Here is a 23,597-nt window from a genome sequence, read left to right on the forward strand (position 1 = left end):
ATGGCTGATAACAGAGAAAACGACAGACAGATGCCGCCTGAGGCTATACCAATCAGAGATCACTTTCGACCAGTGATCAACACGCACTATTCTGGCATTGCTCGAGGAACCATCAACGCCAACAATTTCGAGCTTAAGCCCGCATTGATAAACATGGTTCAACAGAACCGGTTTGGGGGAGCCACTACTGCAGATCCTCATCTACATCTCAGAACATTCTTGGAGATTACAGACACGGTAAAAATAAATGGTGTTTCTGATGATATTATTCGACTGCGCTTGTTTCCTTTTTCTCTCAGGGATCAAGCAAGAGGATGGCTCCAATCACTGCCGTTAGGGAGCATCACGACATGGCAAGAGCTGGCGACGAAGTTCCTTTCTAAATATTTTCCACCTGCGAAGTCTGCACAATTAAAGATTGAGATCAGCACTTTTTGACAGACTGACTTCGAGCAATTGTATGAAGCTTGGAAAAGGTATAAGGAGTTGTTGAGGAGGTGCCCAAATCATGGTTTTGAAGACTGGGTACAAATCGAGCTTTTCTATAATGGATTGAATGGTCAGACGCGTACAACTGTGGATGCAGCGGCAGGTGGCACGATCTTTGCCAAATCTCCTGCTCAAGCCTATGACTTGCTTGAGCAGATGACTATTAATAGCTACCAGTGGCCGTCTGAGAGGTCAGGAGTACAAAAGACTGCTGGAGTTTATGTTGTGGATCCTATCACATCACTGACTGCACAGGTTTCGGCATTGACAGCACAAATTGCAGCAATGAACAAGCCAGGCCAATCTACGTCTGATGTAGCTTTGGTAACTGCTGCGGAAGAGCCAGTTGTGGAAGAAGCTCAGTACATTAACAATCGTGGCTATGGAGGCTACAGAGGTAACCCTCCCCCTAACACTTATCACCCTGGTTTGAGAAACCATAAAAACGTTTCTTATGCAAACAATAAGAATGTGTTGAACCCTCCACCGGGGTTCAATACATCAAATGGGGAAGGAATGCCATCATTTGAAGATTTAGTGGGGACTTTTGTTGTTGAATCTGGTAAGAGGATGTCTAGAACTGAGTCTAGACTCGACAACCTTGAGCCACATATGGCGAGTATTGGTGCTACTTTGAAAATCCTGGAGTCACAAGTTGGGCAAATAACGAAGCAACTCACATCTCAACCATCAGGTGCAGTGCAAAAGAATGCAGACCCAAATCTGAGAGAGGTGAATGCTATTTTTATGCAGCATGAGGAGATTGGAGTGGTAGGCAAAGAAAAGAAAGTTGATCAGCCGCCTCCAAGCAAAAGGAGCCGAGGTAAGAAAGGTAAGAGTTATGATTTTGATCAATGCGTTGATATTTCTTTACTTCCCTACCCCCAAAGATTTTTACAATTGAAGGCTGAGTTTCAAAAGAAAAAAGGTCTTGAAGATCTCAAGAACCTACACTCTAACATTCAGTTTGCAGAGCAGGAAGAGGTGACATTTACTGGAGGAGATTATAAGGAGAAGCAAGGAAATCTCCCTCAGAAGCTACAAGACCCCGGAGAATTTGTAGTACCATGTGAAATAAGGGGTAAATTGGTGGAAAATGCTATCTGTGATTCAGGAGCGAGCGTGAATATAATGCCAAGTTCTCTTTACGAGAAACTTGGATTGAGCAGGATAAAGCCCACAGGACTAAGCTTGCAAATGGCAGATAAATCGGTCAGGACACCGCTGGGTGTTGTGGAAGATGTTGAACTTAAGATTGATAAAATAAAGCTTTTAGCAGATTTTGTGGTGCTTGACATGGGGAACAGTCAGAATGTTCGTGCTATTTTAGGACGACCATTTTTGGCTACTGCTGGAGCCGTCATTGATTTGAGACAAGGAAAACTGACCATGGCGGTTGATGGTCAACACATAGAACTCAAGGCTTCCAAGATATCATACGATCCACCATGAACAAGATTGGTATAGTCGGGCTGATGACGTTAAACCAAGCGCTGTGTGGGAGACAACCCACAATTTATTTTCTTTAGCATTCATTTTGTTTTTATTATTTTATTTTATTTTACGTCCTTAGTTGTTAATTTTACCCACCACCAGATCTATCACCGCCGCAGCCCATGGACATGGATGACACAGATGCTGCGGACAACAACTCGAGCGCCCGAGTTTTGACACTCGTGTGCGAGGTATGTGTTGTCATGTTCTTTATTTCCATACATTGAGGACAATGCATGATTTAAGTTTGGGGGGGTCAAAATTGCTTTGTTAGAATTTTTCTTCTGAATGTTTTTTTAATTTTTGCTCAGTAGTTAAGTTGTTTTGCTTTCTTCTAGTTTTAATTCATTTTTTTTGTTTTTTTGCGTTCTATATTTGTTAGGAACAGTCATGGATAAGTAAAACGTGTAGCCGATGATGAAAATTGAATTGTGGTCATGAGGTTTATATGTGTTCATGAGAACCTAGGAGTCACAAATATTTTGCACTGTCGTGTTTATTGATACTATGGTTGCTTAGAGACAAGTTGTATGCCTGTGATGCTAAACAGACGACAGATATCTAATTTTTGATAATTCTTGCATGACATTGATTGACACTTTCACAAACATAGAAATGATCTAGGCAGTCTTTCACAATATCTTTGGGCATGTGTTCTTTGTTTACTGTCAATTGTAGCCCTTTGAGCTTCAAGTTAATTGAGATGCTTAAATTTTCTTCGTGCACCTATTTCATCTACCATTTTTATTGAAATTTGCATGTGACTGGTTTGTATGAGTTGACTAATGGATTGACGGTAATCTAGAACTTGTTTGAACACTTTTCGAGGCGAAATACGGATAATATGTGACATAGGAATGATTTAGGCGATCTTTGAAACCGTTGAGCCTTCGAGCCTACCAAATGAACATGAAATGTCCCTAGTGTCCCGTTTTGAGCTTACTAAAAATCAAGTGGTGTGTGTCAATGACATACAATTAGCCCCCACTTGTATCTATTCTACATCCCACAACAACTACCTAATGAAGCTTATACACTTATTTTCCTACCTGATTTTGAGAGAAATAAATTCATTGGTGTTGTAATGATTCAAAAGCTCGTTTGAAAAAAAAAAAAAAATTATTGAAGTGTGCAAAGAGGGAGTTGAAAATAGACAAAAAGAAGGAGAAAAAGTTCAATCAAAGAAAAGGATGAATCAAAAGTGGTGAATGGAAAGAGAATGAAAATGAGTGAAATTGATGAAGTTCAAATATTTCTCTCAAATTTTGAATCACATACCTTTTATTGTAGCCATGAGCCGTGGCCTAACGTTACAAGCCTACAAGACCTATTAACCTTGTCACATTTATCCAATATACTAGTGGAGAAAAGTTGTTCAAGTCAAGCCTATGGATACCTGAAATTCATTGTCAACGAGTATAGACTTTAATCACTTGCGTGCAATCATCTCATTTTGTGATTTCATCTTTGGTATAAATTCGTTGAATAGTCATTGAGCCAATTAATCACCAATAAAGTCCTATGTGATCTATGAATGTGAATTTGAATTTTAATGAAGTGTGAGCTGCACTGAGATGATGATTTCTTGAGTTTGTAAGGCGAATGGGTATGACAACTCGATTTGAGCATTTAATTGGGTAAATAAACATTGACATATCATACACGCGCGTGACTCTTGGGAAATCATGAATTACATGAAATAAGATAAGTCGGAGGCCAATATCACGTTTCGCATATCCATGACTTTAGTAGTGGCGTTAATCTTTTCCTTAGTTATTAGCTTTTATTCTATTTTGCTCGGGACTAGCAAAAGTTCAAGTTTGGGGGGTTTGATAAGTGCAAGATTTGCACTTAATTTATATTAGAATCCATTTTGAATTATGCTTGTTTCGAACAGAATTATGCGTTTTTGGTTGTTTTTGTTGTCATTTCAGGAATGGTGGAAATAGCGGACACGAAGCCAAGAAAACCGAGAAAACGCCCAAGGACAGAACGATGCGCGCCCCAGCGCAAGAGTTCGCGTCATCGCGCGCAATGACATGCAAGTGTGCAAACCCGAAAGCTCCGCGCCCCAACGCGACTTCACGCGCGACCGCGCGCACTCCCCATAACACCACTTGCAGAACACTCTGCGCCCCAGCGCGACATCACGCGCGACCGCGCGCTCGCAGCAGCATTCATTGACAGAGGACCGCGCGCCCTCGCGCCAAACCTCGCGCGACCGCGCGCCCACTCAACACCACACTCGGCAGCACACAACGCGCCCCAGCGCCAGTTGTCGCGTCATAGCACGCACCGCGAGTCCAGAAATATATAAATTGCGCGAGTTAGGTCATAACGAGGGAGGCAGCCGTAGAGAGCCGTCATTGGAGAAAAAGACACGCGAACCAGAGCACATACACGGAATAGAGATTCAGAGTGTGAAGAATCATCGCAAATACGAAGAACGACGGATCTGGGGACAGAGACGACACTTCGATTTGTTATCTTTTCCTTTGTTTCTTTATTTTATTGCGTAAACATGTCTAGAATCATAAACATGTCTTGTTTTCTCTTGGATTTCGTGATGAACTAAATTCCCATTCTAGAGAATGACGTAACTCTGTTGATACGATGATTTGACACCGTTATTTATTTGATTGAATTCCGCTTTCGTTTAATTGTGTTCTCTGCGCTTACTGCACTGCAATTTACTGGCCATAAATTGTTTGTTGTTTGATTAATCTTATAACTCGGGAGAGGGACTAGGATTATAGATCATTAGAGACACATCGTTAAATGTTTATAGCGTTCGGAAGGCGTATAACTTTAGCGAGGCTTAGTAAGAACATAGTTTGCATTTATCTATGAAACGTAGATTCTAATTAGGAATAATTGAATCGAAAGTTGATAGATACACTTTATTCGTCACTTGGGAAAGGGGGAATAAAACAATCTAAGTGTTCTTGGCCATTAATTGATTGGAATTCAGGAAGATAAATTAAACTGTGAATAATTATCGTGGAAACTTTGTGAAATCATTTCTCTAGATATTTCTCTCAGTATTATCTCTCAATTCGATGACTTAATTACTTCATTGTTTTCAGTTAATTCGTTTAAACAAACAAATCTGATTATTGATTTTTCTAGATAAAGTCTTGGCTATTTTAATTACAAGAATTGATATACATTTTTATGCACACTCCTCGTGGGATCGATACCTGTACTCTAACCAGTACTAAAACTTGACACCGTATACTTGCGGTAGTGAAAACACGCAACAGTATGCCATGACTGAGGATCAGGCGAGAGAAGCTCCTGGTGGTGTGATTGCAGGTATTTGCACGCTTTGCGATTATCCTGCACGTGTTTTATTTGATACAGGAGCATCTCATTCATTCATATCTCATGCATTTGTTGCATCTCACGATATCGAGTGTACCCCGTTGTATGATACTTTGTCGATAGCCACGCCAGCAGGGAAGATTATTTTGTCTGAGAAAGTTGTGCATAATTGTGTATTGATATATGAGGAAAATGTAATATTTCTGAATTTGATTGTCCTCCCTATGCACGACTTTGATTGTATTGTTGGCATGGATATCTTGATGACAAATCGAGCTACTGTTGATTGTTGTCATGGAGTGGTTTGATTTCGACCGATTGATGGACCCAAGTGGAATTTTTATGGCAAGGGTTCCCAAGCCAAAATTCCATTGGTATCTTCCTTGGAAATGTCTCGATTGTTGACTATCGGAGATGAGGGTTATCTTATCGACGCTATTGATATTTCGAAGAAGGAGTCTTCCTTGTCTGAGATTCCTGTTGCGAAAGAGTTTCCAGATGTATTTCCCGATGAGATTCCTGATTTTCCTCCTCATCGAGAAGTTGAGTTTAGTATTGATCTGGTGCCGGGGACTGCTCCCATATCTAAAGCTCCCTATCGCATGGCACCATTGGAACTGAAAGAATTGAAAGAACAATTACAGGATCTTCTCGATAAGAGATATATTCGACCGAGTGTATCACCTTGGGGAGCTCCAGTTTTATTTGTTCGAAAGAAAGATGGTACGATGCGAATGTGTATCGACTATAGACAACTGAATCGGGCTACTGTGAAAAATAAGTACCCACTTCCGCGTATTGATGATTTGTTTGATCAGCTTCAGGGTACTTCTGTTTACTCGAAAATTGATCTTCGTTCTGGGTATCATCAAGTACGTGTTCGAGACGAAGATGTACCCAAAACTGCTTTTCGTACGAGGTATGGCCATTATGAATTCCTGGTTATGTCTTTTGGTCTTACGAATGCTCCTGCTATCTTTATGGATTTAATGAATCGGGTCTTTCGAGATTATCTAGACCGATTCGTTATTGTATTTATCGATGATATTCTTGTCTATTCGAAATCGAAAAAGGAGCATGCTGAACATCTGAAACTGGTACTTCAAACTCTCCGTACTAGTCATTTGTATGCCAAATTGTCCAAATGTGAATTCTGGATGGACAAAGTGATATTTTTGGGCCACGTCATTTCGAGACATGGCATATCTGTTGATCCTTCGAAGGTCGAAGCTGTATTGAATTGGCCGAGACCTACGAATGTTCCTGAGATCCGTAGCTTCATTGGTTTAGCTGGTTATTATCGTCGTTTTATTGAAGGATTTTCGAAGATAGCTAAACCTATTACTACACTGACACAGAAGAATCAGCGATTCATTTGGTCAGATGAATGTGAAGCTAGTTTTCTTGAATTGAAGACGATATTGACCACAGCACCTGTGCTTACTATTCCCTCAGGTACCGGAGGATTTGTGGTTTGTACAGATGCGTCTGGTAAAGGTTTGGGCTGTGTTCTGATGCAACATGGCAAAGTGGTTGCTTATGCTTCTCGTCAATTGAAATCTCATGAAACACGTTATCCTGTTCATGATCTCGAATTGGCTGCCATTGTGTTTGCTTTGAAGATTTGGCGCCATTACTTATATGGAGAAAAGTTTGTTATCTATTCGGACCATAAGAGTCTGAGATATCTCTTTTCTCAATCTGATTTGAATATGAGGCAACGCAGGTGGATGGATCTCCTGAAGGATTTTGATTGTGAGATTCAATATCACCCTGGATCGGTGAATGTTACTGCGGATGCCCTGAGCCGTAAAGTTTATGATTCGGTTTTAGCTTCTGTCAATGTCGCCAAAGTACACGAGGATATATGTACTTCTGGCTGGACTTTTCACTCGAATTGGAATTCTGTCATTGTCTCAGCATTGCAAATTGAGCCGAATTTGATATCGAAAATACGAAAGGCCCAACGAAGCGATGCTCAGATCTTAAAGTCGAAAGAACTTGTAGCTGCAGGACATCAGTCTGGATTTCAGATTTCTTCTGATGGTTCTTTACGAATTAATGGTCGGCTGGTAGTTCCTGACGACTCTGATTTGAAATATGCCCTTCTTCGAGAAGCACATTGTAGCAAATATAGTATTCACCCTGGAGGTCGGAAGATGTATTTGACATTGAGACCTCAATTCTGGTGGAAACGTATAAAGAAGGACATTGCTGAATTTATTTCTAAATTTCTTGTCTGCCAGCAAGTGAAAGCCGAGAGAATGAAATCGGGAGGATTGCTCCATAGTCTTGAAATGCCGAAATGGAATTGGGAACATATTGCTATGGATTTCGTGACTCATTTACCTCGTTCGCCCAAGGGCTGTGATGCTATTTGGGTGATTATTGATCGGCTTTCGAAATCTGCGCATTTCATTCCGTATGAACGGACTTATCCTTATAAGAGAATGGCCCGTTTATACATTGAGAATGTTGTGAGACTGCACGGGGTGCCAGTCTCGATTGTATCTGATCGTGATCCCAGATTTGCTTCTAAATTCTGGGGTAGTTTTCAGGAAGCGATGGGTACGCGTTTGGCTATGAGTACTGCTTATCATCCTCAAACTGATGGCCAGACTGAGCGTACGATTCAGACTCTAGAGGATATGTTACGTGCGATTGTGATGGACTTCAGAATGGGATGGCAAGATGCCTTACCATTGGTTGAATTTTCGTATAATAATAGCTTTCAGACGAGTATCGGTATGGCACCGTTTGAAGCTCTATAATGGAGATGATGTAGATCACCGTTATTCTGGGATGAGATTGGTGAGAGACAATTGACTGGACCTGAAATGATACAGGAAATGAATGATAAGGTTCAGTTAATTCGGCAGCGGATGAAAGCTGCTCAGGATCGTCAAACGAGTTATGCGAATAAACGAAGACGACCCTTGGAATTCCAGAAAGGTGACAGAGTGTTTTTGAAAATATCTCCCTTTAGAGGCACTGTTCGATTCGGCATGCGAGGGAAGTTATCTCCTCGATATGTTGGTCCATACGAGATTCTCGATCGAGTTGGTGATCTTGCGTATCGATTGGCATTGCCACCAACTTTATCTGCTATTCATGATGTGTTTCATGTTTCTATGTTGAGGAAATATGAACCTGATGAAAGCGGACCGGTTACGGTGGCCGGAAGCGCAACGGAAGTCAAAAATTTTATTTAAAATGCTAGAATTTTCGGCCACCTAGTTAGTGTGCAATATTTACAAAGAAAACACCATACATAGGATGTTTAAGAAATTACCTATCAACCTCACAAGGTTGATGATGGCACCAACTTAGTTGACAAGCAACTAAGCTCTTGAAATGGATGACAATCTACAAGCTCTCCTCCACCTTCAAAATTAGGCCCACCACTAGCAAGGTAAAACCCCTCTTGATTTGCACTAGAAAAATCAAGAGGATTTTTCAATGAGAAGATTTTATTCTCCAAGAAAATGAAGAACAAAAAGAAAGAAAAACTTGAGAGAAATTGGGATGGAATTTCGGCTAAAGTGAGATACAAGAATGGAGGAGTGAAGTCTAGTCTTGGGTGTGTGAAAAGTTGGGAGAAAAGTTGCATGCCTTTGCAATTTTTTAATAAAAAGTAATCAAGACTCTTCACCTCCCAAGCATGCAAACCCTAGCATGTCTCACATATATTATATGGTTTTTAACACATTAAAAACCATGGATTAAATTTTAATTATCTCAAACACATTTGAGATTAATTAAATACTTCTTGAATTTATTCAAGTCCCACTAGTTAAATAATTATTTTAATTGAGCTCTACAAGACTCAATATTATTTAATTAATTCAACACTTGAATTAATTTAATTATTTAGACTCTACTAGGTCCACTAGTGTTTAATTAATTCAACACTTGAATTAATTTAATTTAGTCCACAATAATGTTTATGAAAATCACAATTTTCAACTACATTATTTATTTGGCCAAATTTTAATCTTAGGAACACTTCCGTAAATTAAAATTTATATTTCTCTCATAGAAGTCAAACTTCTATTTTTCTTTACGCTTATAAACACATTTATAAGCCGTTCAACACATTGAACTATTTTACTTCTCATCGAGGTTTACAAAGCCAATACTTGTGTGGCCCTCAATGGTTCATTGATACAACTAGCCGTGGGTTCACATCTCTATGTGATTCGGACTAAACATGTCCTTATTCGAGCATACCCCAATTGCTCCATTCTTACTTATCAACTCCTTGATAGTAAGAACGTCAGAACTCAAGTCTGATAGTACCCAACCAATCACGTTAAACGCCTAGCAGCATCGCTTACGTGATTCCCTAGGTATCACATGATAGTGCCTGCAAGAACCATTCAATTATGGTTAGCGTACAGTACGGTCCCTTCAACTCATATATCCCGACCGATTCGACAACTATTGGTTTATCGAGAGTTGTCAATGAATCGATACTATGTGTCATGTTGTGGTTGCATCGATGGTGTAATCTATGAAACCCCTTTCATAATTACCACCATACTCTGATCAGAGATTTCAACCCACACATACATGAAAAACACATAGGATATCCATACCCGTAGGTAAGCGGTGAATCCCCGGCTACAATGCATCGACTCCTATATGTTTCGCCGTAACACCCAACCTTGCCACCTGATGACCCCATAAGAGTCGGTAAACAAGTCAAAGTGAAACGCTAGCACATAGAGTCTCAATGTTGTCCCGGGTCATAAGGACTAATGGTGTACAACCATAAACTAGGACTTTTCCACTCGATAAGTGAGAACCACTTGGAAAGTCCTTTATAGAGGGTTGTTCAGTGCACTCTACAAAGAGCACCTATCTGCATGCTCGGACATCACAATGTCCCCTACCAATGAAACATGGTACTCACATCGCAGATACTAGTCTATAACTCGAGCGGCCTTTATCCTTCTTAGTGGCGGCTGAATCGACTAGGAACGGTTTAGAATATACAATATTCCAAATATGAGTTTCATGACACTCATCATATGATCATCTCATATTCTTTCTACTATTTGTATATTCAAGGGCTTTATCTATGCAACTAGCATGTGTATACAGATAAAGATTTGCCAAAATAATAATTTCAAATATTATTAAAATAAAGATTGCTTATACATAGAGTTTCATTGTGAACACTCGGCCAACACTTGGCTCGACGGGCACCTACTCTAACAATCTCCCACTTGTACTAGAGCCAACTACCCATATGCTTAAAACCCATTGATTCGCGATGTTTGTCGAATAATGGTTCAGGTAAAGGCCTAATTAGTGGATCAACAACATTATCGACGGAGCCGACTTTGTCAAAAGACACTTCTCCTATTTCCACAATCTCTTCGAGGATGTGGCACTTTCTCAATACTAGTTTGGATTTCTGATGAGACCTAGGCTCCTTTGCTTGAGCTATAGCTCCCGTGTTGTCACAAAACACCGGGACAAGAGCAACTCTATTAGGAATGACGTCCAACTCTTAGACGAAATTACCTTATCCAAACAGCCTCTCTTGCTGCATCTGATGCAGCAATGTATTCTGCCTCTGTGCATGAATCCGTAATATTGTCTTACTTGGAACTCTTCCAAGAGACAGCAGCACCATTGAGCATGAATACAAAACAAGAGGTTGACTTCGAGTCATCGATATCGCTTTGAAAGCTAGAGTCGGTATAGCCTTCCAATGTTAGTTCTCCACCCCATAGTCCAAAAACAATTTCTTGGTCCTTCTCGACTACTTGAGGATGTCTTTCACAATTTTCAAATGTGGAAGATCGGGGTTCGATTGATATCTACTCACTACATTTAGTGCGTAAGCCACGTTAAGACACGTAGATATCATCTCATACACGATGCTACCAATTGCCGAAGCATATGGAATGCTTTGTCATCGCCGCTATCTCTGCATCAGTCTTGAAAGACAGACTTGGATAGGGACACGCCATGACACATTGGTAGATGTCCTTTCATGGACTTATCCATCGAGAACCGCTTCACGATGGTATCAATGGATGTGGACTGGGTGAGACCAAGCAATCTTTTCCGATCTATCTCTATAGATCTGTATTCCCAATACACAAGATGCTTCACCCAAGTCCTGTATCGAGAACTCTCTTGCTATCCATATTTTGGTTGATTGCAACATTCCTACATCATTCCCAATGATTAGAATGTCATCAACATAAAATACCAGGAATGTCACAACACTCCCACTGACCTTCTTATACACACAGGGTTCCTCAGGATTCTTAGTAAATCAAACTCTTTGATTGTACTAGCGAATCTAAGGTTCCGACTCCTAGATGCCTGCTTTAGACCATAAATAGATCTTTGAAGTTTGCATACCATATGCTCGCTTCCGATAGATGTAAACCCACCAGGTTTGAGACATGTAAATCACTTTCTTAATATCCCCATTAAGAAAGGCTGTCTTGACATCTATCTGCCATATCTCATAGTCATACCATGCAGCTATGGCTAGCAATATCCTTATAGACTTGAACATTGCAACTGGTGAAAAGGTTTCCTCAAAGTCAACTCCTTGCCTTTGAGTATATCCTTTTGCCACCAATCGCGCCTTGAAGAAGGTCAATACCTTCCCATCCGCCCCAAGTCCCTATGGGAACCGTTCCCATAGGTGGATTTATAAGATCTCACACTTGGTTCGAATGCATGGAATTCATATCAGATTCCATAGCTTCAAGCCATTTGGATGAATCGGCATAAGATAACGCTTCCTTGAAGGTTCTTGGATCACATCCATGGTTTGGCTCATCATGGCCCTCTTCAAGAAGCTGACCATACCTCATAGGTGATCTCGAGACTTTCTCGGATTTTCTAGGAGCTTGTATCTCCTCTCTTGGCTCTTCGGGTGTGGGTTCTACAATTGTGGGTGTCTCTCGAACCTCTTCGAGTTCTATCATCTCCCTTTTTCTATCCAATAGAAATTCCCTTTCCAAAAGGGTTGCAATCCTAGAAACAAACACATTTGTTTCTTGGGGATGATAGAAATGATATCCAACTGAATTCCTTGGATATCCCACAAAGAAACATAAAATGGATCAACTATCCAATTTATCTCCCACTACCTGCTTCACATAAGCAGGGCTCCCCATATTCTAAGATAAGAATATTTGGGAGGCTTACCCATCCATATCTCATATGGTGTCTGCCTTTGAATGGACATTTAGTGGAATATCTTTCAATTTTAAGTTATAGAGATCGTTTTCAAGTTCACTAGTACCAATCAAACATTCATTCATGTAAATGTTGCAAACACCTTTGCAAAATAAACAAGAATATCCATTTTTATCAGCATAGAAATGGAAACAATGTTTTTACAAAATTAGGTACAAACAAAACATCTCATAAAATTAACTTAAAACTATTGTTCAACAATAAGTAAACATCTTCAATAGCCTTGGCAGCAACTCTTGCTCCATTGCCCGTCCTCTAGAAGGTCACACCTTCCTTAAGCTTTCTACTTCTTCCCATCACCTGTAACTCATTACAGAGATGTAAGTCACAACCGGTATCTAATACCCAAGAAGTAGAGTTAATTGAAAAGTTTACTTCAATTTTGAACATACCGTTTCCAGAACTCTTCTGGGCCAGATATTCCTTGCAATTTCGCCTCCAATGTCCAGGCATCTTGCAGTGATGACAAACATCACCAGTCTTGTCAGCCTTAACTGGTCTGGCTCCCTCAACGGGATTCGGAGATTGCCTCATCAAGGGCACGTTCTTCTTGGGACGTTGGAAAGAACTCTTTTTTCCCTTCCCATGTGGATCAATCTTCGTACCAGATGAAGAACCCACATAAAGAACCGACTTCTCTTTCTTGATAGTGGACTCAAAGGTAACAAGCATGTTTACCAACTCCTCAAGGGTCGGCTCTAGCTTGTTCATGTTGAAGTTCACCACAAAAGGATCAAATGAGCTAGGCAGCGATAAGAGCAACACGTCGGTGGTCAACTCCGAAGGCAAGATCAGATCCATGCCAACGAGCTTGTCCACGAGCCCGATCAACTTCAGGCCATGCTCATGGACCGAGGTCCCATCCGCATGCGCATAGTGATCAGCTCCTTAACGGTTGCATGCCTAAGAGGTCGTGTTTGCTCACCAAAGAGCTCTTTGAGTTGCAAATGAATGTCAGCAGCACTCTTTGCATGCTCAAAACGTCTCTGCAGCTCATCATTCATAGAAGTCAGCATATAACACCTGGCTATCAAGTCATGGTCACACCATTCCTTGTAAGCCTGCAATTCCTCAGGAGTGCAGTGAGTCGGAGCCTCAACAGGGGGCGACTCAGTCAGTGTATATGCTACATTTTCCGAATTCAAGATGATTTTTAGGTTTCTTAGCCAAGTGAGGTAATTTGGTCCGGTTAATATGTGTTTGTCGAGTATTATGGATATCGGATTGCGAAGCGATGACATTGTCAATTTGTACTGAAAAGTAAAAACAGATAAATGTTGATGACTATTTAAAATATTTAGTAAGATATGAAGTTTGGACTTTTACTTCATAAATATTTGCTCCCACTGTTTTGACATTTTCACTACCCTCTAGTGAAAACGAGAAACACTTTCCTCAGAAGGTACGTAAGGTCCAATTAGCGAATTGTGATCCCAAATAATATCAGCCAATCACAATTCCTAAAAGGTAGTTTCCAATTGCATCGCCATGCAACTCTCTACGTATACTTTTGTCTCACGTTTGATTAGGACCCAATAATATGACGTCGTTCATCTTTATGTAATTATGTGTCAAGCCTAACCCATCGATATTGAACCTTAATGGACGGTCGCCATGAGTTCCCTCAATAATATGAGCCGAAATCATGGGAGTTCCACGTAGTTCACATCACTATGTCAATGGATGTCACAGCTTTCCGGCACCCAGGGCCCCCCCAATAATATGAGCCGAGCCCCGAGTACGGGTAGCGTTCATCATGCACCCATTGTCGATGGAAGACAAGGAAATTATAAACAAATTTATAATTCCCCTTTTCGGGTTTGATATTAATTTTGAATCTTATTCAAAATGAGGGTTTTTAATTTTGAAAGGTCTCATCATTAATTTTATTTTAAAAGCTCGCCATGTTTGATCGTATGTTTGCCGGATTCATGCAACTTTGTTATTATCATAATAATAACGCACATACTCATTATTTATAACATATCATGCATATATTATAAATAGAAAACAGTACAAGGATGATCAATTGCCCCAATACTAATGGCCCGTGTGAGCTAAACACGGGCCTAGGTCCAATCCTAGGGTAAATGCAAGGGATGCAAATGCAACTACATTATTACATTAGCATCCAATATTACATGTCTTCGATCTTCATAATCACCAAGGCCACCATCTTCCAATCTTGATCTTCCACTATTCTAATATTTACAATTAAATATCCATGGCACATAGGGATACATCTCATGGGGTGGGAACGGGCCATAAACCAAGCCCACTTTAAATTGATAATTATTACAATCATTCAACACAAATATCCTAGCATACACCTAGCAAATTGGGCTTGGGCTTTTGATCATCCTTCATGCATAATATCCATATCATACACCATCAATTAATTATCACAATAATTAATTGATCCAATATTATATATCTTGATCCAATCACTAACCGCCACAATTATAAATTAAATTAACAAAGTATACAAACACCTTTGTCTACTTTCAAATTAATTTATTTACAATCGAATTTCTTGTAAATCACAATTTACTATAAATAATTAAAGTCCAACTTCAATTATTTATTTTATGAGAAAATATGTGCAACAATTGTAAATTTAAACTTAAGGGCCCAAAAACCATTTTTTCACCAAAAATATTTTGGCCCATTTAAATTTCACAAATTATGTTGGCCATCCAATGGCCCAACATCTCAAGGCCCATGACACTAAGATTCACCAAAACACTTTTGGAAACCTTAGTCGTCATCGCCGTCGCCGGAGCTCCGTCGCCGGATTCCGGCAACAACAAAAAAAAATTTTTATATTTAAAAATGGTAACATTTCGGGGGCTGCCCCTTGCTGCCCGAAATATTCGGGCAGCCCCGAAAATGTTTTTTTTTTTGTTTCTTCAAAATTTCGGTCCTTGCATATTCTATGCACAAAAATTCTCAAGCGGTTAGAAATCGATCTCAACATAATATTATGCAAATATTACACAAAAACCGTAACCATAGCTCGGATACCACTTGAAAGCGGACCGATTACGGTGGCCGGAAGCGCAACGGAAGTCAAAAATTTTATTTAAAATGCTAGAATTTTCGGCCACCTAGTTAGTGTGCAATATTTACAAAGAAAACACCATACATAGGATGTTTAAGAAATTACCTATCAACCTCACAAGGTTGATGATGGCACCAACTTAGTTGACAAGCAACTAAGCTCTTGAAATGAATGACAATCTACAAGCTCTCCTCCACCTTCAAAATTAGGCCCACCACTAGCAAGGTAAAACCCCTCTTGATTTGCACTAGAAAAATCAAGAGGATTTTTCAATGAGAAGATTTTATTCTCCAAGAAAATGAAGAACAAAAAGAAAGAAAAACTTGAGAGAAATTGGGATGGAATTTCGGCCAAAGTGAGATACAAGAATGGAGGAGTGAAGTCTAGTCTTGGGTGTGTGAAAAGTTGGGAGAAAAGTTGCATGCCTTTGCAATTTTTTAATAAAAAGTAATCAAGACTCTTCACCTCCCAAGCATGCAAACCCTAGCATGTCTCACATATATTATATGGTTTTTAACACATTAAAAACCATGGACTAAATTTTAATTATCTCAAACACATTTGAGATTAATTAAATACTTCTTGAATTTATTCAAGTCCCACTAGTTAAATAATTATTTTAATTGAGCTCTACAAGACTCAATATTATTTAATTAATTCAACACTTGAATTAATTTAATTATTTAGACTCTACTAGGTCCACTAGTGTTTAATTAATTCAACACTTGAATTAATTTAATTTAGTCCACAATAATGTTTATGAAAATCACAATTTTCAACTACATTATTTACTTGGCCAAATTTTAATCTTAGGAACACTTCCATAAATTAAAATTTATATTTCTCTCATAGAAGTCAAACTTCTATTTTTCTTTACGCTTATAAACACATTTATAAGCCGTTCAACACATTGAACTATTTTACTTCTCATCGGGGTTTACAAAACCAATACTTGTGTGGCCCTCAATGGTTCATTGATACAACTAGCCGTGGGTTCACATCTCTATGTGATTCGGACTAAACATGTCCTTATTCGAGCATACCCCAATTGCTCCATTCTTACTTATCAACTCCTTGATAGTAAGAACGTCAGAACTCAAGTCTGATAGTACCCAACCAATCACGTTAAACGCCTAGCAGCATCGCTTACGTGATTCCCTAGGTATCACATGATAGTGCCTGCAAGAACCATTCAATTATGGTTAGCGTACAGTACGGTCCCTTCAACTCATATATCCCGACCGATTCGACAACTATTGGTTTATCGAGAGTTGTCAATGAATCGATACTATGTGTCATGTTGTGGTTGCATCGATGGTGTAATCTATGAAACCCCTTTCATAATTACCACCATACTCTGATCAGAGATTTCAACCCACACATACATGAAAAACACATAGGATATCCATACCCGTAGGTAAGCGGTGAATCCCCGGCTACAATGCATCGACTCCTATATGTTTCGCCGTAACACCCAACCTTGCCACCTGATGACCCCATAAGAGTCGGTAAACAAGTCAAAGTGAAACGCTAGCACATAGAGTCTCAATGTTGTTCCGGGTCATAAGGACTAATGGTGTACAACCATAAACTAGGACTTTTCCACTCGATAAGTGAGAACCACTTGGAAAGTCCTTTATAGAGGGTTGTTCAGTGCACTCTACAAGGAGCACCTATCTGCATGCTCGGACATCACAATGTCCCCTACCAATGAAACATGGTACTCACATCGCAGATACTAGTCTCTAACTCGAGCGGCCTTTATCCTTCTTAGTGGCGGCTGAATCGACTAGGAACGGTTTAGAATATACAGTATTACAAATATGAGTTTCATGACACTCATCATATGAGCATCTCATATTCTTTCTACTATTTGTATATTCAAGGGCTTTATCTATGCAACTAGCATGGGTATACAGATAAAGATTTGCCAAAATAATAATTTCAAATATTAAAAATAAAGATTGCTTATACATAGAGTTTCATTGTGAACACTCGGCCAACACTTGGCTCGACGGGCACCTACTCTAACACCTGATCCATCACATGTACTTGCAGCTGATGAGGTTGAACTTGATCCTTCTCTTTCCTATGTTGAACAACCTGTTCGCATTATGGATCGAAAGGAAAAGATATTGAGAAACAAATCGATTTCTCTGGTACGAGTGCAATGGACACGACATGGTGTTGAAGAATCGACATGGGAATTGGAGAGCAAGATGCGAGATTCGTATCCGCATTTATTTGATTCTACGACATCTATTCCATTGTATTCGATGTATTCTGATCTTTATTCTGATTTTAGCTTTGATATGTACTATAACTGGTGACATATGTATGTTTACCCATGTTATGTATATAGAGATGTTTAAGATTTCGAGGACGAAATCTTTTAAGGGGAGGAGAAATGTAAGGACCGTGTATCGTGTTATCGTAAATCCTACGTGATTATCGATAATTTATGAAATTGTCATATAATTATGTATTTGATGTATATTATGACAATGAAATTGAGAAATGAATATTGGATATGAATTAATGTTATATTAGTTGAGTGGAGTGGTCGGACGTCAATTTAGTACAACAATATATATTTGTACATAATATGTGGTGCCCGGGCGGAAGAAAATGACCGCCCGAGCGCCAAGGTATGCAAAGTGAGTTCTCGGGCAGAACACTTCGCGCCCGAGCGGTAGTTTATGACCGCTCGAGCGCGAAGCAAATGGCAGTTGGACAGAACATGCCGCGCCCGAGCGGTAATTTGTGACCGCTCGAGCGCGGTACATATTTGAGTCGGGGGTAGAATGTCTCGCGCTCGGGCGCGAGAATTCTACCGCCCGAGCGCGGTAAACGGTGAAGGATAAGAACAAGTTGCTGCATCGTTTCCTTCATTTGTTTTCAGAAACTTCGAGAGAGACACGAGAGAATTCCGATTTTCTTCGCCTCAAATCGACTTCGAAACGCCGTCTAAACGCAAAACAAATTATATATTTGTTATCTGCGCGTCGAGGGCTTTAGACTGAGGTAATTTTCTTCTGATTTCAGCAGTTTTAAATATCAAAGTGCTGGAATAGCATGTATTTGAAATTGAATTTCTGATATGTAGTAGAATATCCGACAAGAAACTCATATTCGAAGTCGGAATTGAATTATGATATGATTTTGATTTGATATGAATTATTGAAGTTTAAAATGATATTTGAAACTCATATTATTGATTTTGGAGTATGTTATTGACTAGAATGAATATGTTATTGATGTAGATAGATTATTATACTGCAATCTAAAGCTACATCAACTGGAAACGAATAATTGAGGTATGTTGCGACCGGGTAACATACGACAGGTATCTGTATTATATGATATATGATTGGATTGATTGGATTGGATTTGAATACGTGTCTATGTGCCTATTTGATGATTTGATGTGGCATACATGACATTGAGATTTGAGTATCGATGTATCAAATAAATGTTTTATTAACACACATCATTTTATGCATACATCGATACATGACATACACGTTGAGCTATGATCCTTGGATACCTTGATATGATTGGATTGGATTCCGGGGTTTGTGAACACAATCGCTATGCCGGTATTATATGACCCGTAAAGTATAGACAATTGTGGTCCCATATGATTGGATATGAGATGTGGGATTGACGACGCTTCGTCGACGTTGTCATATGTGTATTCTCATATCGGCCGGTGTGCCAGCTCGAGCATTGATTTGATTTGATAGCGATTCGATTGATTCTGACATGTGCTCAGTGGATGGGCATTTGACCTGATACCTCCACGACATACATGCATTGCATACCATATATCATTGTTTAGATATCTGTGGTATATATGATTAGTTGTTCCATACGGAGCTTTGCTCACCCCCAAGGAGGGCTGTTGTTGTCTTTGTGTGTGGACAATGACAGGTACTCCAGGATATCAGGAGACCGGAGAGGCTTCTGGAGGGAGCCACTGTTGAGTTGAGGTTTTATATGTTGTTCCCAGTATATATGTATATGTATCTATATACCGGGGCATGTCCCGAGGATATGAGTTGTTTGTATGTGATTGGTTTTGATTTTGCGTGGGCATGTTTTATGATTTGAGATTAAATACTATTTTTAGTATTTAAATTATAGAAGAGATATTTGGGCTCGTCGTAAAGAAATTTTAAACCCGTTTTCCGCTGTGACTAATTAAACCCTAATCAGATTGCATTGTAATAACGATTAGGAGCTAAGGACCCCACAACAATCATGAGTTGAGTTGGATAGGATTGGGTTGAACTCACGACATGATACTTGAGACGGTATGCCAAGAATTTAATATAGACATTTGACATGGAAGAAACATTTCTGCACATATGAATGCTACTGGACCGTAAATGATAAAAAAAATTAACACTTAAATTAAGATAAAAAAGTTAACATTAAAAATAGAGATAATAGTCAAAATAGAGTTTTAAATTTGTCCATTATAAAGATATATTTTTTCGATTTCATATCAAAATTTTATAATGTAATTTTAACAAATTTAAAAGCCATAGCTCTATTTTGTTTTTTTTTTTTGTTTCCTTTTTGGGAAAAGAAAAGGCCATAGCTATCACCCAAGGAAAAAGGTTGGAAAGCTCGCTTCGAACAACTTCAACCTCAACTCAGGATAAGAGAGAAATCACAAACCCCACACCTTTTTCTGGACGTCCACTCAAAGCCCACCTTCTCACTTCTGCCTCACATTCTTCCTGCACACTAATTGGAGCAAGTGAGACTACTGCCAATGGCTTCCACAGCAGCTTCTCCTGCGTTTTGTGGCATTCCCAAGGCTTCTACCTCCACCTCAAGGTCTTACCTCAATGCCCCCACGTCCCGTTTCATCGGCAGAACACCTATCCGTCGCCTGGGATTTGCCGCGGCCGTTGACCCTCTTCTTTGCTATCACGTGGCCACCAAGATGCGATCTTTTAACAGCTCCTCGGCCAAACCCGTGAGGGGTGCCGTCTCCATGGCCAAGAAAAGCGTTGGTGATCTCACATCCGCTGATCTCAAGGGCAAGAAGGTGTTTGTCAGGGCTGACCTTAATGTCCCTCTTGATGATAACCAGAACATTACTGATGATACTAGGATCAGAGCTGCTATCCCTACTATTAAGCATCTGATCAGTAATGGTGCAAAAGTCATTCTTTCCAGTCATTTGGTGAATATTTTGTACTACTCGAAGTTCTGTTCCGGGTCACACCTGGTTTTGATTGATTTTTCAATTGCTAGTATGTGCTTTGATTTTCTAATCTTATAACTTGACCACTCTATTTTGGATGAGGACCGGTACTTTTTTTTGTTCCAATTCGATTGTATGTGATATGGTGTTGGCAGCGGCAATCTACATCTGGGTTTGCATTTTGAGTTGTAACATGCCAGGACTTAAGCCACAATTGTTGAGAAGTATTGGTAATGACGAAATGGGATCGAATTCCATCTAATGAAACCAGTTCATGTATGCTTTATTCCTGTTTTGAGTTCTAGAAGTGTATGCAAATTTATAGTTGGTCTTGGGAAATCATTGCAATTTATTTTACTCAATCAATGTAAGTTCCTGTTTTCCTGCCTATCACCTGTTGATATATTTACTTGTTTTTCATCATTTTTCCTCCATGCATCATCAAATCATTTGTGTTTCTTTACCAATTTTTTTGTTTGATGCCACTGGAATCACATTTATGCATTAAATGTGCTTTTGTCCATGGTTGTTATGTGTTTCACTCTAGACCTCTTGTCATGGCTTTTCAGGGACGTCCAAAGGGAGTGACTCCAAAATATAGTCTTGCACCCCTTGTTCCCAGGCTGTCAGAATTGCTTGATATTCAGGTATTCATTTGTTGGAAAATTGTGAAGAACATATGAGGTTGTATTTCCATACGTGGACTAAAGCTAATTGGACCCTTCCTTATTTGTTTGTGCATAAATTGAAATGGATGTGAACACGGGCTTTTATCTGTTGATGCATAATGAAACAGGTTGTGAAAGCTGATGACTGCATTGGTCCCGAGGTTGAAAAATTGGTGGCAGCACTACCGGAAGGTGGAGTCCTCTTGCTCGAGAATGTGAGGTTTTACAAAGAGGAGGAGAAGAATGAACCTGAGTTCGCAAAGAAGCTTGCCTCAGTAGCCGATCTTTTTGTGAATGACGCATTTGGTACTGCGCATAGAGCACACGCCTCTACTGAAGGAGTAACAAAATTCTTGAGGCCTTCAGTAGCTGGTTTCCTTTTACAAAAAGTGAGGCCTTCTTGATTGTCACACACTCACGCTCCCGATGTATTCTGATGATTGTGCCGTAAACTTGTAGTTGTTTGATTTCTTGCCCTTCAGCCTTCTACTTTTCTCTTGCTACTTTAGGAGCTCGACTATCTTGTTGGGGCAGTTTCAAGCCCAAAGAGACCATTTGCTGCCATTGTCGGAGGTTCAAAGGTCTCTTCTAAGATTGGAGTGATTGAATCACTGCTGGAGAAGTGTGATATATTGCTGTTGGGTGGAGGAATGATATTCACATTTTATAAGGCCCAAGGCCTATCCGTAGGATCTTCCCTGGTAGAAGAAGACAAGCTAGATCTTGCAAAAACGCTTCTTGCAAAGGCCAAGGCCAAAGGAGTGAATCTCTTGCTGCCGACTGATGTAGTCATAGCTGACAAGTTTGCTCCAGATGCAGATAGCAAGGTCCTATTGCACTAGCCTCCTTTCCATAATCTTTACTTGTCTCTCCTGATGCCATTTTCTTGTTTTTTAATGGTCAAATGCAGCTGAATGAATTTATTGTTAAATTTGGAGATTTGAACCGAGTTTGTATTTTGTAGGTTGTTCCATCATCCGCTATACCAGATGGCTGGATGGGATTGGATATTGGACCAGATTCTATCAAGTCATTCAGTGATGCCCTGGAGACTACAAATACTGTCATTTGGAATGGTCCAATGGGAGTGTTTGAGTTCGAAAAGTTTGCCCTCGGCACTGAGGTATCTATAATCGTAAACCAATTTTTTCAGGGTTTTTTAATCCATAGTAATACAAGCAGTTGATTGTCATATGGTGATGCTAAATATGCAATAAATTTTGAGATCAAATTCAATAATGGTACAAGATCAATATTATGCTTCATAATTAAGCTGCAAATGAACGTGGTTGTCCGACAACAGTGCCAACCCTCCTGACTAAGCTTTCATTTTACCTGCAAAAAAAAAGAACTACGCACTTTATGTTTGACAATATTTTTATCTGCTGACAAAGCAAGAAAGGTAATTGATCAAATTTGCGGACTTTCTTTCGTATCTGGGAGCATAACAATATAGTCATCTACTTATCTGATGTTAGTTGGATGCTTTGTTTGATGTGTTGCTTATAAATGATCTCAAATATCATAATTTCAACATACTTCAACTTTGGTTTTCCACAAACCACTACATAAATGTTGTTTTTGTTCATACAATTTTTGCTTGTAGGCAATTGCAAACAAGCTAGCAGAACTTAGTAAGAAGGGAGTCACAACAATAATCGGTGGTGGAGATTCTGTTGCAGCTGTGGAGAAAGTCGGAGTGGCAAGTGTGATGAGCCACATATCTACCGGAGGTGGTGCCAGTTTGGAGCTTTTGGAAGGTAAAGAACTTCCCGGTGTTCTTGCCCTCGATGAAGCCATTCCAGTTGCTGCATGAAACACTCGGTGATGTTCCAATTAATTCTTGAGAATGTGTCATTCAACGTGTCTCGTTCGAGTTTTTCAACAAGAAATTTGATAGAGATGAGTTATAATTTTAAATGTTCCATTTTGCTCTCAGAGTAAAAAGTGCCACACCTTTTATTCTTGAAATCACAATAATGGATTGTTTACGTTAGCATATGGTGCAAGATTTCATGTTTTCTTGAGAGTTGAGATGATCGAGCGATGCGTTAAGTCTAAAAGATGGAAAGAACAATGTTAACTTTTGCGACAGTCGGGTTTT

General features: G+C 39.6%; 2 protein-coding genes across 2 annotated transcripts; both read left to right on the top strand.

Moving 5' to 3' along the window:
* On the top strand, positions 1-1,941 carry LOC140824017 (uncharacterized). The gene is made up of 3 exons (XM_073185623.1): positions 1-237; positions 745-886; positions 1,022-1,941. The coding sequence occupies exons 1-3, from the start codon at positions 1-3 to the stop codon at positions 1,939-1,941; spliced, it is 1,299 nt and encodes a 432-aa protein (XP_073041724.1).
* An 18,314-nt stretch (positions 1,942-20,255) lies between these two features.
* Positions 20,256-23,489, top strand: LOC140822464 (phosphoglycerate kinase, chloroplastic-like). The gene is made up of 6 exons (XM_073183238.1): positions 20,256-20,804; positions 21,395-21,472; positions 21,622-21,882; positions 22,003-22,320; positions 22,458-22,616; positions 23,100-23,489. The coding sequence occupies exons 1-6, from the start codon at positions 20,388-20,390 to the stop codon at positions 23,307-23,309; spliced, it is 1,443 nt and encodes a 480-aa protein (XP_073039339.1). The 5' UTR covers positions 20,256-20,387; the 3' UTR covers positions 23,310-23,489.
* Positions 23,490-23,597: the final 108 nt, after the last annotated feature.

Source organism: Primulina eburnea, chromosome 2, assembly GCF_022965805.1.
Source record: "Primulina eburnea isolate SZY01 chromosome 2, ASM2296580v1, whole genome shotgun sequence".
Lineage (NCBI taxonomy): Eukaryota > Viridiplantae > Streptophyta > Magnoliopsida > Lamiales > Gesneriaceae > Primulina > Primulina eburnea.

Bases quoted from the DNA above. Each gene is read 5' to 3' on its own strand.
- LOC140824017 (XM_073185623.1), top strand. From the start codon at position 1: ATGGCTGATAACAGAGAAAACGACAGACAGATGCCGCCTGAGGCTATA. The intron at 238-744 runs GTAAAAATAAAT...CTGACTGCACAG, and splicing joins TCTTGGAGATTACAGACACG to GTTTCGGCATTGACAGCACA. The intron at 887-1,021 runs GTAACCCTCCCC...CATCATTTGAAG, and splicing joins TGGCTATGGAGGCTACAGAG to ATTTAGTGGGGACTTTTGTT.
- LOC140822464 (XM_073183238.1), top strand. From the start codon at position 20,388: ATGGCTTCCACAGCAGCTTCTCCTGCGTTTTGTGGCATTCCCAAGGCT. The intron at 22,321-22,457 runs GTCCTATTGCAC...TGTATTTTGTAG, and splicing joins CTCCAGATGCAGATAGCAAG to GTTGTTCCATCATCCGCTAT. The intron at 22,617-23,099 runs GTATCTATAATC...TTTTGCTTGTAG, and splicing joins AGTTTGCCCTCGGCACTGAG to GCAATTGCAAACAAGCTAGC.